At 47.1% G+C, this 15,245-nt stretch overlaps 1 protein-coding gene across 2 annotated transcripts in view; it reads left to right on the plus strand.

Moving 5' to 3' along the window:
- The first annotated feature begins 4,142 nt into the window (after positions 1-4,142).
- LOXL2 (lysyl oxidase like 2) overlaps positions 4,143-15,245 on the plus strand; it is a 56,667-nt gene continuing 45,564 nt past the window's right edge. For both annotated transcript variants that reach the window (XR_010376215.1, XM_064472718.1), the window contains exons 1-2: positions 4,143-4,309; positions 14,437-14,876. Coding sequence is in view for 1 of the 2 variants with exons in the window: in XM_064472718.1 (XP_064328788.1) it covers positions 14,516-14,876 (361 nt within the window). In the remaining variant the exon portion in view is untranslated. The remainder of the gene's footprint in view (positions 4,310-14,436; positions 14,877-15,245) is intronic.

The following is a 15,245-nucleotide window of genomic DNA, read 5'->3' on the forward strand; positions in this document are numbered from 1 at the left end:
GGTCACGGGTCTATCGCAGATCTCGTAGGAGGCTGATCGGCGCTTTTGTTCGGACAGGCCGTATGTTAGAGAGTCTGGGCTTCAGTAGAGAGCACGTTCCCGAGTGCTTTTGTAGGGCATTGAGGTCAGCTGTGCCTTAGTAAGCTAATACGGACAGCAAGACTGAGAAGTTTAGGTCTGCAGATTTGAGGGGTGAGTCTGCAAAGCATGGAAAATCAAGAGGTAACGGAAAGTAAGCATGATGTGGTCGTTGTCTGCATTGCATTGACCGTTAGACTAGGACACATGCAGAGGAGAAGAAAGGCAGATCTCAAAGGATTTAAGCTATTTCTTATAGAAGATTAATCTCATTTTTTCCAGCTTTGCTGGCTGCAAAAGAACTGTGTCATGCAAGGGTCCCTCCCTGAATTAGAAGCAACACAAGTTTACAGTCCTTTCAGTGCCAACTAGCAGCAACCACATGGCAGGGGGTGGGAGTCAAGGAGGTCAGTTCAGTCGCTACCGAACTGCTGATGTGGAAACTGTAGAAGTTCCAGTAGGGATTAAACATATTATATAAATTGGTTTATGCCTTTTTTGAGGGATGCATAGTCCTACTTCTTCAGAATCGCTGCTGTTTGTCAGCCATCCTGTGAGCTCAAAAGCAGGGATACAGCTCTCCAATTACCCGTTGCAGGAGCTTTCCACTAGGGCCAATTGGTGTGAAAGTTGCCACGTGTCATTCACGCTCTCACAGAGCAGTCAGGTCCCCCAGTTCTTCAGGTATCGCCTGGATCATCTCTGTGCGGAGCAACCTTTACGGAGCTTAGTGTATCTGCTCTGTCAATTTGAAAGGTCGAGTCGACCTGCGGCTCCAGGGAGTCTACGGGGTGAAAACACAAGGTTTGGGGAGGCAATGAGCCTTCCCTTTTTAAAAGAACTGAAAATTGGAGAAGAGGGATTATAGAACCTAATAGCGCGTACCTAATTTTTGGGAGCATGGACCATGACTGTGACTGCTTGGTCAAAACCAGCCTTGACTTGTCCATACGGCAAGGCGTTTCCTTCGGGCAGATGCAGAAGGAAACATGTAGGCAGGGGCCGTGGACCTGAAATGGTGGCTCTGTGTATGGCCAAGAGATGGATTCAGCTGTAGCTGGTACTTGTGCAAGTATTTTGCATGAAAATATCCAGTATGTGTGGAGTCACTGAACGCAGAAAATCAGTGCCCGCTCTTAGCTCTGGTATTGCTGCTCACAGGGGTGCGTCTTTGCCCCTTCGTGGGAAGAGGCTGAGAGATTACTGCTGGGGAGAGGGTAAGATGACGGGGTGGTCGATCTGCGCTTCCCCCCAGGTAAAGGGCAGCAAACTCCGGCGAGCCCAAAGAGTAATGAGGGGACGGTTAAATAGGTAGAGAGGTGATAGGGTGGCTGGTGGGCCTGGCAAGTGGTTTCCCTGGCTGCCTGTTTTCATGGTCAGATGATGCAAATACAGTTTGAGCAGCATTTTTTTTCCCCTGTAGGTTATATGATTTTGAGAGGTTTTCTAATTTTTTTTTCCTAGATTCTTTTCTTTTGGTCTTAACCAGCTGCAGTATGAAGGGGGCAGCAAATTCCCTGAATCCAGCATGTGTTACCTTGAAGAGCTTTGCTGAATTCCTGCTGAATGTTTCACTTTATGCAACCAGCAAGCCCTTCCACCAGCTGGAAGCCTGCATGGCATTTGCTGCTCGTATCCTTACCCGACCCGGGCATTCGGCAAACATTCCTCCGGCAGGCTGTCATGTTTCTCCATGCCCTGATCAGCAGACGCTCACACATTCCTTCCTCTGGCCAAACTGCCTTCAGCTTCCTGCCAGTCTGAAATAGTTCTGCTCTGTGGAGCTTCTGCTGTGACACGTTTTTCCCCTGATGTCCCTGAGTCCGGCCAGGCTTGACCCACCAGGTGGTGCTCTGCTGATAGCCGTGACTCTAATTGCAATTTGCAGCGTTTCCCCTCTTTCCTGAGCATTCCCAGTACAGGAGAATTAGGGCACTGTGGACTAGCGTGCAAAACCTCCTGCCGCTTACCACTGGCGCTGGCTTCCCTGGGAGAAAGAGCCCAGCTCTGTTTCAGTGGGTAAAAGGACTGGGTTTAAGTCCTGACATCTTGATATTCTCTATATCGCACCAAGAAACAACTGTCCTCTTTCTAATTTATGTATTTACTTCTGCTTTAACAGCCAAATGACCTTGGGGGACTGCCTGCAGGAGGCTTTGCCACCCCACGGTCCCTACCGATGTTATCAGCTGGTGTAGTCCCCTCTGGGCGAGCATCATCTCAGGAGCCTGCTACACCAGTAAGTACCGGGACCGTTCTTGTGCGGGGCTGAACCCGCAGTTCTGGACCAGACTACGTGTACAGAGCCTGCGAAGCAGAGAGCAAGAGAGCCTTTGTGCCAAACGGTCTTCTCTAAGCGAGGCTGAGCTTCTATGGTATTTTCAGTTTGTTCAGTGAAGAGCCATGACCTTGTTTAAATTATTCAGGGCCGCGTTACACTTCCAAACTAGCTTCCTTTCTGTTGCCAGCACGTTGCACTTTCCTCTAACGTCGGTGCCCAGCTCAGTGCAATATCCCTTTCCAATAAAAGGTGGCATCGGGGAGTGGGGAAGCTCTGCACGGCAGTGCCAGAGCAGCTGGGACTAAGAGCAAATGCCGCTTTTCCTGCGGTTGGGGTTGAGAAAAGGGAGCTGTGCTCTGAGCGGGAAGCGGGCATTGCTTGGTGTGGGCAAACTGTTTAGGAAGTGATGAAAAGCCTGGGAAAAGGGAGATGTCCCATGACGGACGTGTTCTCCTAGGGGTTGGTGTTACATTTCTGGAAACGTATCAAGAGATGCCGATTAAGCACTTTTTGAAAATAATTAGTTGAATTAATTTGAGAATTGATGTGAAACCGGGCAGGACGGACCTGGAAGAGTGTGCTATAGGCAGCAGTCCTGCGCTAGGGAAGGGCTTTGTAGAAAGTCCTTTACAAATATGAATACACTGAAATAAATGGGGTTATCCCTTCAAAAGTTAGCCTTTGGGAATACCTGCTGTTCTCTCTGTGCCTATCCATTTCTGCTGAGTTGTTTGAAAAACACACTGAATATAGATTTAAATACTCAAGGTCAAAGCTGGTGAGAACATAAATTACCATTCTTTGGGAAATGCTGATGCTTCAGAATGTGTTGCTGTACAAAACTGGGTCAGAAGACACAATTTCAAGGTATTCTCTGTAACAGAGGTTAGAAAGCCACTGTTTTCTTGTTATTTCATGGTTACAGAAAATGGAAGTGAATAGAATTGTTATGATACATTAAAAGCCTCAAGGGGGGGGGAGGGGAAGAGCTTTAAAAACATGACCCCCCCTGTAACTGAAAAGGTCGCCTCAGAATAATGTCTAATTGATTTAGCTACTTCTTGTTGATAGAAGAACTGTTTCAACTAGCTCAGACCAGCGTTACTGTCTCACTGCTAGCTGTTCACACCACACATGCTCTCAATTTTCTGACGCAGCAGAGGTTGGGATTTTTGCTTGGCCCGTTGGTTCTTTATGAAGAATTGTTTTTAGTATCTGGGTAGTCCTCGGGACATCAGGGAGTATGGAGGAGCTCTTGCTGCAGATCTGGATGGGTTTTTAAGGATGTGCCTTGCTCTGAGCTGCTGTAGTTCCGAGCTTTAAGAATACAGAGCTGCTGGAAAAGCAGTTGCTGGATGCGGAAGGGTTAAGGTGGGTGATACCTGAATAGCTGGGGAGATGGCATGCTGCTAACTCTACAAACTATAAAAAGGGCTGTAAGTTTGAAGATGCTGTACTACAAGAGCATGCACTGCTCTGTATTTGTAGAGTGCTTAGCACTGAGGCTCTGAATCAAATTGGGGTGCTTAAAAACCACTGTGATCCCACTGTTGTTTAACGCTGGTATTGATATGATTCTGAATGTTCTCTGGGAGCGTCCTGAGAAAGCATTCATGCTCCTAATCCACCTCCTTCCTTGCAACCCTGGCTAGAATTTTTGCCCCCCCTTTTCTGCTTGCAGTCCTTCTGCTCAGATTACAGGACAAGCCCATGATATCACCCGCTATGAGCTGAGGCTAAAGGGGCTGGGTCTTGGGAGGGGTTTGCTTGACTAACTCTAGTGAAATTTGCCAGGAAGCAGCAGCTTCTTGCAGCGTATTTCTCTGGCTGCAGGATATTTTCCAGCACAGAGGGGACCACTCAGACAGCGCGCTCAGCCCAGAAGAACGAACTTCATGAAGCACGACAAGCCAGAGGTGACTCCCAGCACAGCCTACCACTAACTCCAAGGTAAACGCAGTCCTGCAAGCCAGAACAGGGGCGTTATTGCTAGAGATGAGTTAGTTTAAACATTTCTACCCCTTTCTTGCTTCAGGGCCGAAGGTTTGATTTCACATCTTCTCTTTTCTCTCTGAATGTATTTTCTTTCTCTCCATTCAGTTGGTTATAAAGTATGATGTTTGGATGTAGCAGGCTGGGAAGAAGATAGAAGTTTCTTCTAATTCCTGTCCCCTGAGACGTGATTTGGCAGGGGTGGGATGACACAGATATTCAGTGTCACTTTGCAAAGATGTTGTGACCACGGTAAAGATTTTTCTCCCCCGCTTGCTGAGAGGCATGCACGGGTGAAATAAAAAAAGACGTGTTGTAAACTGTATACAAGTTTAGGCAATGTGTATTCTATAATATTATTGAAATATGCTTGATTTAGACCAGAAAGCTACAGTACATGCCATCAACATTGTGTAAATGTTACCAGCTAGACTTCAGAAGCAGTTTAAATTCTCCTCTCTGAATAACTGTGCCCTTTCAGAGGAAAAGGCTTCAGTGCAGATGTTTCCCATTGGCAGAGGGTGCAGAACAGTTATGTCCCTAGCGAAGAAACTTCTCTGCTGTCATTGCTTGGGATGCACAGTCTCGTGCAGAGCAGCCCTCGGCCCACCCGCAGCTTTCTTCAGGCTGCTTTAGCATGCGGCAATCACAGTAGTTTTCAGGATGACTCCGGGATATGCAGTGGTATCCACCTGAAAAGTTGCAGGACAGAAACATGGGGTGTTTCTGTCTGGAATTAACATAGCCCAGGCTGAGTTCTGATGCTTCAGCATGGACACAAATAACTCTGCCTTTTTTAAAATTTTTGCTGTCTAAATTAAACAGATGTTACTGTGTGGGGGTAAAAAAAGATCTAAAGACCAAGATAGTTTAGAAGACTATAGAGAAAGATCCTAATTTAGCTATCTGGGAGCATAGTAGGAAAACTATTTAGCATCTCTATAATCAGCTCATTAAAATGACATTGCAGTGCTTTCAGATTTGTACTGAACAGGGGCTGAAAATAATTGCTTTAGGGTTCCTACTTCCCAGTTTCATTTTATCTGTACCGAACCACCCACAGACGTGGAATTTCCTTGGTTGGAAGCTAGAGAGCAGTTAGAAAACATAAAATGAAGTATTAGCATGAACTACTGTAATAGCAAAGCATACAGGGAGAACCCGCATCTTCAGGGCAGTGTGGTGGATGCTTGCTGCTGCAGGGATGAATTTGATGTGATCTTCATTATAAGTGCGGGATGATGTTGGAAAGCACCCCCAAACATGGGTAACGAATAAGAAGTTTAATACTATAAAGTCTAATACTTCAGTCAGGTGGTGATGAGGCTCCGCGCTCCCGTCAAACCCAGCGCGGTGCTTTGTGAGGGCTGGGGCAGTAGTGCAGAGGTGAGGTCTTCAGAAAAACCTTGAAGAAAGTTTTAGCAGCTTGGAAAAGCCGCCAAGACTGAAGAGAGCCTCGACGGCGCAGTAGAGGACAATGCCTTTGTCTTCAGCAGGGTGATTTAACAGAGAAGCCATGCGATTTGCTGACAGTGCTGTCCTTTTGCAAGTTAAGCAGAGACCCCAAAATGCATCCCTAGTAATGTTCTGTGCATCTCTTCAATAGTTTGACTCCCAGGTTCGTTGTCTTTACTTCACTTTACCACTAACTTCCCCTTTGTTTCTTCTGTTTCTTGCTTTTATGTTCGTTATAATCTTTTTTTTATTCTTTCTTCTCCTGAACTGTTTCATAACATTCTTGGTGCTGTTTAAAAATACGGTGATGGCCTTTCTTAGAGATCGCAGCTCCGGTGGATGGAATGTTTCAGCAGATCGCCCGGCCGGTCGGTTTGCAAAGGGCTTTCTGGGAAATCCTCTGGCAGCACGTGTGTGCGCAGATACACGCTTACTCTGAACGTCTCCAAATACGCACACTGAGGAGGAAAAGTCCGGCTTCTGATCTGTAGCAATGCTGAGGGAAGTTTGTTATTTCAAGGGATATTTCATGGGAAAAACAACATGCTGTTCTGAAGTCAACCTGTCCTGCATCTGCACTGCTGATGGGTTACGCTGTCTTAATTAAAGACGGCATTACACAGAGGTATGAGGGGGACCTCCTTCTTGGAGGAGCTTTAATATTTGCTAATGCTCTTCATACTTAGGCCACACACATGTGTTCTGGTTCTGTGAGTGTGTGTGTTAGCTGTGGATTTTAGTGTTGTAGCCTGCTGTAAGGTCTTTATTCGTGAACTAATTTTGTATGTCGTGAACTAATTGTATAGGTTTCATGAAGAGGAGTTGACTCATACAGCTCTAGTTGCTGCTTTTGCCAAGTACAAATAGATTGCTGGTCCTCATAATCACATCCACTAGTTGCAGATTAAATAAGCTATAGTACTGGGTTCAGAAAAATCACTTTTTCTGTTTAATTGCCTGGGAAGTATATTTGGGAATGAGTGCTGTTTCCTATTAAGAGTAACAGCGCAAGGTCTGTGGAGCAGCCAGCTGGTGCTGGCCAGGAGCCTGCGAGTTGTCGTGATTCACGTCTCTATTCATCTTCGTTCTCTGACACCAGGCAAAGGGGAGAGAGAGATAAGGAGAACAAAGAACTTGCAACCGTGACATGGAGAGAAGATGCTGCATGTGTCCATCTGATCCCCAGGCAAGTTTTCTTTGCCTTCTAAGACAAACGAATGCATCAAGGGGCTAAAACGAAAAGCAAATGTGAATTGCTTCAGTTGAAAAAGCAGGTCTGAGAAGAGACAGACCGCAGCCTGCATTTGGAAGCTGTAAGACGCCTTCAGCTGAGCCCTTTCACGACATGCTGACTATGGATCTGGGTGTTTGGCTGTGCAGCTTTGGAGAGCAGCATGCTTCTGAACCCTGGGATCTCACAGGTCTGATCAGATAATGATGCACAGGGCTTCGGTTAGGCAACTTCCACCAACACTGATGTTTCTGTTGTTAGGCCTGAAGCTGTCTTTTTTTGAAAAGAAAACACAAGCAAAGTGCCTTTTCTTTCCTCTCTCCTAACTAGCGTGTTTGTCCATCAGCGCTTCGCCTCTCTTGTCTGGCTTCGACAGCAAGTGATGGCGAGCAGCATACCTTCCCGGGCTGTACACGTCTTTGTGCTCCTGTCGGAGTCTGTCCTCACGGGCTGACAAACACTCCAAACTGTTTTCTGTTCCAGGGAGTACATAGTTCAGTAAGCTTTTGGGAGGCAAAAAGTCTGCGTGTTTGTAGGTACCTTTGAATGTGAAGTAGAGGCCAGGAGGTTCTTTAGTAACTATTAAGTAATAAAGTTTCTCTCTTGAGTGAGATCCTGAGGCTGGTAAAGTCGTGGCAAGTCTATAGCTTTGGGTTGCGAAAGCTTTACCTCTGCTGCAAGGGGGCAACTGGGGCTTTGCTCTGTCTTTCCCCGCAGCATCCCGACAGACTAGCAGAAACAAATCGCATTTGGTAGCTTCCCTGAGGTAAACAACTGTTGAATTTGCTGCTGGTTGCCCTTGGCCAGTTTGCAATAACATGAAATTTGCTTTCTTAACATAGTTCTCGGCTCCCTGGTAGCAGGTTTCGGTTCCTGAGCAGCGACAGCTCTCCGAGGTGGCGTATGAAAGCCTTACGCTAACGGGAGAGCTCCAGGGAGCCTGAGTGAAAGGGATGAGTGAAAGGGATGAGTGAAAGGGATGAGCGAACGGCAGCAGCTCGGTGGCATTGGTTCTGTGAAGAGAAATCCAGAGGAAATGTGTCCCTCAGAGAGATCGCTAGCGGATTATGTTGCCATCCCTCCGTCTCGCAGAGTCTCTGGATTTGTTACATACCACAACGTTATCCTGAAATGGTTTCTGCTGTCCTGCTTGTTCTGGGCTCTGCCTTGAATCCTCTTCAGCACTTTACTGAAAAAAAAAACCCAACCCTTTTAGTTTTTGGCTTAGATGTCCGTAGCAGTGTTTTGGCTCCCTTCAGTCATTCAACTTCCACCTTCAGCACGCTCTTTGCGTTGCCTTTGCTGCCTCTCCTAAAAGTGGCTGTGTAGTGACACCAGACAGCGCTTGCCCGACCCATCGGGTGTAGCATCTCGTCCCCGAGGAGGCCGCCCCAGTCACAGGACACCGTACGCATGGTTTGTTATCAAGCCCATGCTGTTCTGCTCCGCTCCAAGGCAGGTACAGTTACGCTGAAGTCAATCCGAAGGATGTCTGGGGATTTCTAAGAGGAGGGTTAAGAGTGATGGTGATTTTTCTGGTCACCCCAGTCAATCTACCGTGATGGTTTCCTGCCGTGTGGTGGGGTGTGGGGTTTCGTGGGGAGCATGTGGTCTTCTCCCGAGCTCCTTACCCACTGAGGTAAGTTCTGGTCGGATGTTGTTCCTTTAGCTAATGGGTCTCTGCTTTAGATTTGGATTTATTGCTGTTGCTTGGTTTCCTGCCAGTGACCTCTATGGCTTAGTGTTTTAAGACTGTGAACGAGAGATCTCTCGTTCGTGCCTTACACCAGGGTTATAACCAATGGGGACTTAGGCTACAAAAGCATTAGCCCTAGTGCCCGTGGCAGGGCTGAGTCTCTTGGAACAAGGGGAGAATGCCTCTGAGCCCTTACCCAAGCGAGCGGTACCGTTTCGACTCACTTCAGTAGGACCCGAGAGGGGCCCAGAGCAAATCGCCCTTGCCTTGGCCGGAAAACTGCTTCCGTGGTAGCGGGAAAAGCTGTTCCTGTCCCGTGGCTATGCCTGCTGCGGGACGTGCGAGGCTGCCTGAGGAAGGCGCTTCGGGCGATGGGGCGTGGAATTGGAAATGCAGGGCGTACGGCTGGGGCTGTACCCTCTCAAGTGGCTCAATACCAACCGTTCGGTGCTCCTGGCTGAGACCCAGGTGTGCCAGCAGCGGTCAGAGTGCTAATTGTCTGTTCCTCCGGATGGATGCCAAGCCAAACAGCGCATTGCTGGATCTCCGGTCACAAAGGGCTCCAGTCAACCCCTCCGGACTTTCCTTTTGTTGTCTGGATAAGGGTGAGAGCAGGAAAGCTGGTGTTTCTGGTTTCGTCTGAGCTGATCTATTGTTTGGATGATTTGGTGAAATTAAAAAAGGGATCCTTGCTGGCAGGAGCAAGCTTTTGATTTGGGGAGATGAAGAGTCTATTGGTTTCACCTGGTGGAGTCTCTGAAAAAGTAAAAGCTCAGTATTATTTTGAAACAAAACTGTTGTTTCCTCGTAAGCCTGTGTCTATCTGTTCCCTTCAAGACTTAAGACTGGGGTCCTGAAAAGGGCTGAGTCAGCAGCTAGCAGGAGCATGCCTTAAAGCCTTAAATTACATGTTAATGTGGTGTTGGAGAATCATCTTATGGCCTGAAATACAGGGTGGAGAGCCAGGAGACCTGGAGTATTTTCCTGGCTTCTCCACTGACTTTATTCGATAGGTTTTTAATGTTCTGTCTTGGATTCTTTTGAATGGGGAGACCAAAATATAGACTTTTAGGATTATGTCATTAATAAATCTGGAGGCTATTAAAGAGAGGGTGTGAGGGGAGGAATGAGCCTTGCGATGAAGGAAATGGCCAGCACAAACCAAGCATCCTGCAAACCTAAGCCTAGGTTTGTTCTTGGGGAGTGCAGCATGTGTGGCTTTCTTTGAGACGTGGGGGGAAAAACATGTCCAAATCTTGGTCGCAGCAGCAGAGGAGTGGGTTCACTTAAGTATTTTCTTTATTAAATTTTATTATTGTGGCTTATAATGATGCCGCCATAAATGTGTGTGTGCAGCTGGCTCCTATCTGATACTGTCCATGGTTGCTGCTTTAAATGCTCGTGAGCGAGTCTCACGGACTCGTCGGTGCTCTAATCGAAGAGCAGCGATAGTTTTCTTGGATACTGGTGCAGTAAAAGTAACGCCTTGGAGCTAAGGAGAGAGGTTTCAGGAGGAGCCAGGAAAGAATAAATCCAGGACTCGTGGCTGTTGTGCTGTGGAGTAAAAGGGGTGGTGTAAAATTTTCTGTGCTGCTTTATCAATCCTCTGGACTGGTCTCGTGCTACTCCTTGTCTTGCCTCCCAGTGAAAATGGATCCGGGTGGTGTGGATGGGTGCCTCTGCCAGAAGATGCCCACGCCTCTCCGATGCCATAACTCCCTCTTGTCCCCCCTGATCAATCTCGGTAGGAGACAGAAAGCTGAGCGCCCTTTCAATGGTGCAGTGTTGGGTGGCTTCCCTGGACGCTGCTGGGCACACTGGGCTCCTGAAGTTTCCCCATTGTACCTGGGCTGCTGTTTCTTGTGGAAATACTAAAATATGCCTGTGCTCAAATTCCCCTGGATCCTGCTTTTCCAGACATTTTGACTTAGTCTGAATAGTTTCTCTTAAGCACCTCAATAAACAAGACCTCTGGGTATGGAAGGTTTTATTTCTGGGGCAAATACTGTGAAAGCTTTGTCTCGTAATGTTTGAATGTGTAACTATTTTGAAGCGGATGGAAATACGACCTGAAGGAAAAGCGGACTGTGGTTGCTAGTACACACTGCAGTGTTGTCTCCTGAAGCGTGTAGGATTGCTGCCGTTCCGATCTTATGGAGAATTCCTCTGGGATTCCCTTCTGCAGGTGGAATAGGGCTAGAAGGGAGATTTCTGAATGTTTTTTCCAGTACCTTTCCCTGGGCCCTCGAGGAACCACTCCTGATCCTTGCAGGATCCTGGCAGTGCTGAGACACGATGCTCTATGACCCGAGCACAAAAGGTGTGTGCCTCAAGTCATTTTCCTGGGCAAAAGTGTGGGATTGTGTTCATACAGGCTTGTTAAAATTCCTTTTTGCTAGTCAGACTTGCCTCTGCGGAGCGGGGGGCTCTCAGGCAACCTTATTCTCCCTCACCAAGTTTTCTTCAGACTCCAAAAGTCTCTAAGCTTTTTTGGGGGAAAAAAAGGCAAACCAGCCTGTGGCTGCCTTTTGGAGGCTTGGGGCTTCTGGGGTGTCTGACTGAGCAAGGCCTTGCCAAGAGTGAAAAAGACACCTACTATATTTACTATAATCTAAATTAGTACCTCCCTGGCTAACTTGGTATCAATTAAAGTAACCTGGAAGTCTGTTGTGACCCATGCCCCCTTCCCCTACAGCTGCTCACGGACCGTGAGGTCTCTTAGTGCTGTCGCTTTTTGAAAGGCTCTGGCATCTTGCGGTGGTCTGTCTGCTTTATTAATTAACACTTCAGGGAGTACCGCTCTCAGCTGGTAACTATTACATCCTGCCTCTGAACGGTTTCCCCAAATTGTTGTGTCTTTTGGCTGAAGTCCTTCGGTAAAATGACTCGCGAGCTTTGGTTTGAATAGAAAGCAGTCCTGGAAACTGGAGCTGCACAGCTTTTAGCTATTCCTTGGCCTCTGATCACGAAGGACCCCCGTTAACCCGAGCGCAGAGCTGACCGCTGGTCATTGTTTGCCTTGGCACGAGAGGGACGAGAGAAACATGCTGACCTGCTGGTTATGCACTGTTGTCGATCCTTTTCTCCTGTAAAATATTGTTATTTAGCTTACTCTCGAGCTTTCTGGAGTATCATAAAACAAAACTGTAACCCAGAGGAGCATTTGGCATATTCTGTTGCTTACGCTGCCGTGCCGCCTTATCTCTCGAGAGCTACAGGTCCTTCAGGACTTGACTGTAAGCCTACTCACTGCACGTTATCTGCCTTTGGCTTCTCAAATACCCTTCGTGTGGCTGCCTGCTACACAGCGAGACCCTCCAGATGCTTCGGAAGATGCCAGCAATAAATAAACAGCACCGCGTTGTCGTGCGTGTGGGAAGCCGTGGGAAAGCTGTAATGATGACTTCAGTAACCAGACAGCTAAGTCAGGGCCCTACGACACCTCATCTTAGTTTTAGGGAGAGATTGTTTCAGTCCAACTTGGTTTTTAATTAGTATTTGCTGAGGCAAATTTTTGCGATTTGCATATTGCAATTTGTGCAGTAGCAAGAAACAACAGCCACATAAAACAAAGTAGGTTAAAACAGATGTTTAAAGAAGATTAGAACTGAGAACCAGATTTTTCTGAAGATCACTAGGCTTGTGGTTCTGCTGGGCTCAGTGTTAGACTCCCCCCCGCTTCAGTATTTTTCCTTATAACTAACATATGTTGTTATTCTCTGGTATGATCTGACTAAGGGGGTTACTTGAATTTTTTTTTATACTGTTCACGGCAATTGCTCTGCCCGTGTGTTTATCCTCTGGGCTAAAACCCATCTTTTATCCATGAAAAACATTGTAAGAGGTTTGTTTTGAAACCAGTGCTAGAAGGTATTGAAGTCAGGCATGTCTGACTAGGACTAATGTGCTTTGAGTCGGGAGCCTTTTATTTTTACAGAACACATGGATCCTGCCCTGTCGACTGCATTTGCTTTGGGAAATCCCCTTTGCTGCTGGAGGGGAGCAGCCTTGTGAAAGCGGTCGTACTTCCTTCCTCTCTCTCTGAAGTGGGGCAGGACTTTATTCTTCTCTCCCAGCCTCACCTCCTGACCTGCAAAAAATAGAAAAGATACCTTGTTTCCATTGCAGCATTTCTCTGAACACCTGATGAATATTTCTAAATCTCAATCTTGTGAAACTCAATGTGAAAGTACGTGGCTCCTTGAAACCAAATGTTTATTTTCCAAGAATTTTTTGCCATATATTCCCCCTGCCCTGATTTAGTTAGGCCTGTTGTAGTCTCCTCTTGCTTTTCCTGTGTCTTCCCCTGATGTCCAATACTAGGCTTTTAACCCACGTGCTTCTATTTCATTGTCTATTCCTTAGACAAATGCCTTTTGCTCCCAGGTCTCAAAGCACTTCAGTAGGAAGCTCATGATTATCAGCCCTGTTTAATACAAGGGGACGTTGAGGCACAGCCCTGGAAGTGACCTGCCTGAGGTCACACAGCAGGTTAGTGTCAGAGCTGAGGTTTGAATTGATGTCCCCTGGATTTCAGGCTAGTTGCCTGGGATTTCTGATACATCTCCTCATTAAGCAGCTTGAAAGGCTGGTTGGTGTGTTTTGGTGTGTCTTCATATTCGTATGGGATCTTCTGGGTGTTTCTTAGGGGTAGCTAAGACCTAGCAAAAGTACCAGAGGATTTTAGCTTCTAGACATCTAGTTTTGGAGCCGAGTCTTTCCCCTTCTCCCTCCCCTTTGGTGGTTGCCAGGAAATAATGGAGCTTTAAAGGGCTGGGGATTTGTTTTCCCACTACGCTCTAGCATTGCTTCATTTGGAAACTATTCAATCATCAACCCCCACGTGTGCTGCTTGACCACTCCATGTGCTGGGTGCCTGAATGAAGGCTGGAGAGTACGTGAGCGGGAAGCGGGCAGAAAAGGACCAGGGTTTAAACTCTGCGTAGCATCTGGGTGAAATTCCTGTAATGAGTCAGAAAGTTGCTGGTTTGTACCTTAAATGACTGGTTTATATAGTGATGTAGCAGTTGTATGACAAGTCAGCCTCTATCCAGGCTTAGCAACCGAAAACTGGCGACCATTAGCCACTACTCCATCGGACAGACAAGGTTAGCCAAGACCACTGCAAAGCGTCTGCGTACAGTTACGTATACTGATTCTCTACAGATGAAACCAGGAGTGCAGTGGCAGAAATAAGTCTTTTATCATCATATCGGGAAAACAGACTTCAATATAATGACCTCACTTCTGACCGTATTATGCATTTCATTACCCTTCTGGTTTTTCACTGTTTACGTGATGGGTTTGGCTTCTTTAAGGAGGTAGGGGAGAAAAATGGTTCAGTTCTGTCATGGGAGGATTTGAATGGAGGTTTGCTGTAGCTTGCTGGAACCGCTGAACTGCTGGATTTGCAGAGAAATGGGGAAATCAACTGGTAGCACTTGCGACCTGTAGAACTTTGCCCTGAGAAAAAAAAGTAGTTTCCAGCTGAAACTATTTGGCAAGTTGAGTTAAACTTACAAATTATTTTCACAGGGTTTTTTTTCAGTTTGTTCTTCCACTCTGCAAGAAATCATTTTCTCGACTTTGGTTTTTACAGGCGGCGTTGGACGTAGTCTCTTCCATAGTTTATCCCCTGCTGAAGCAAGAGATATAAAGTGCATGTCGTCACCAAGCCTTACTCAAACTTTCCTTTCCTCCCAGGTCAGCCACACGGTACCTACCTGCACTGATCGGCAGCTGCTGGCGGAGGACTTGGCTCTGAGAACTGTAAGCACTGAAAATGGAAAGATTCCTGGGTTTTACCCATAACCACTGTATCGTCGTGCTGTTCTTCATCTCCCTGAGCCCGCAGGGCTTTGCTCAGTATGAACACTGGCCCTACCTCCCCGGTTACCCTGAGCCACCTCCACAAGTGTACCAGCCCCCCCAGAGACCAGCAGATGTTCCCAAGATCCAGCTGCGGCTTGCAGGGCAGAAGAGAAAACACAACGAAGGCAGGGTGGAGGTGTTTTACAGCGGCGAGTGGGGCACGGTGTGCGACGATGACTTCTCCATCTACGCTGCGCACGTGGTCTGCAGGGAGCTGGGCTACGTGGAGGCAGTGTCTTGGCTACCGAGCTCAAAGTATGGAAAAGGAGAAGGTGAGGTAACTCCAGAGTGCTGGTGGTGTACAAGCTGTCTCTCCAACCCCCAATAATTCTTGATCTCTCAGTCAAATTTAAGATGTCGTGATATTTCCTACAAATGTAACTGAAATAGCTTCCAGGTGAAGCAGTGCCTCTTTAAATCGAGGCCCCATTAGGTTAAACAGTTTAAATAGTAGGTGTGTGTTTGTTTGGACTGAAACAACTTAAGGAATGATGAGATAAAGAGCTGAAGGACCACATCCTTCAGTGTATGAACTTGGGGGATGCTTAGGAGCAGCTGGCAGTGGATAAGGGTACGAGGCTCTTCAGCAGCCAGGAGGGCTAGTTGAAAGGGAAGCTGCACCCGCAAGTATAACCTGGAGA

Source organism: Phalacrocorax carbo, chromosome 24 (genome assembly GCF_963921805.1).
Source record: "Phalacrocorax carbo chromosome 24, bPhaCar2.1, whole genome shotgun sequence".
Classification (NCBI taxonomy): Eukaryota; Metazoa; Chordata; class Aves; order Suliformes; family Phalacrocoracidae; genus Phalacrocorax; species Phalacrocorax carbo.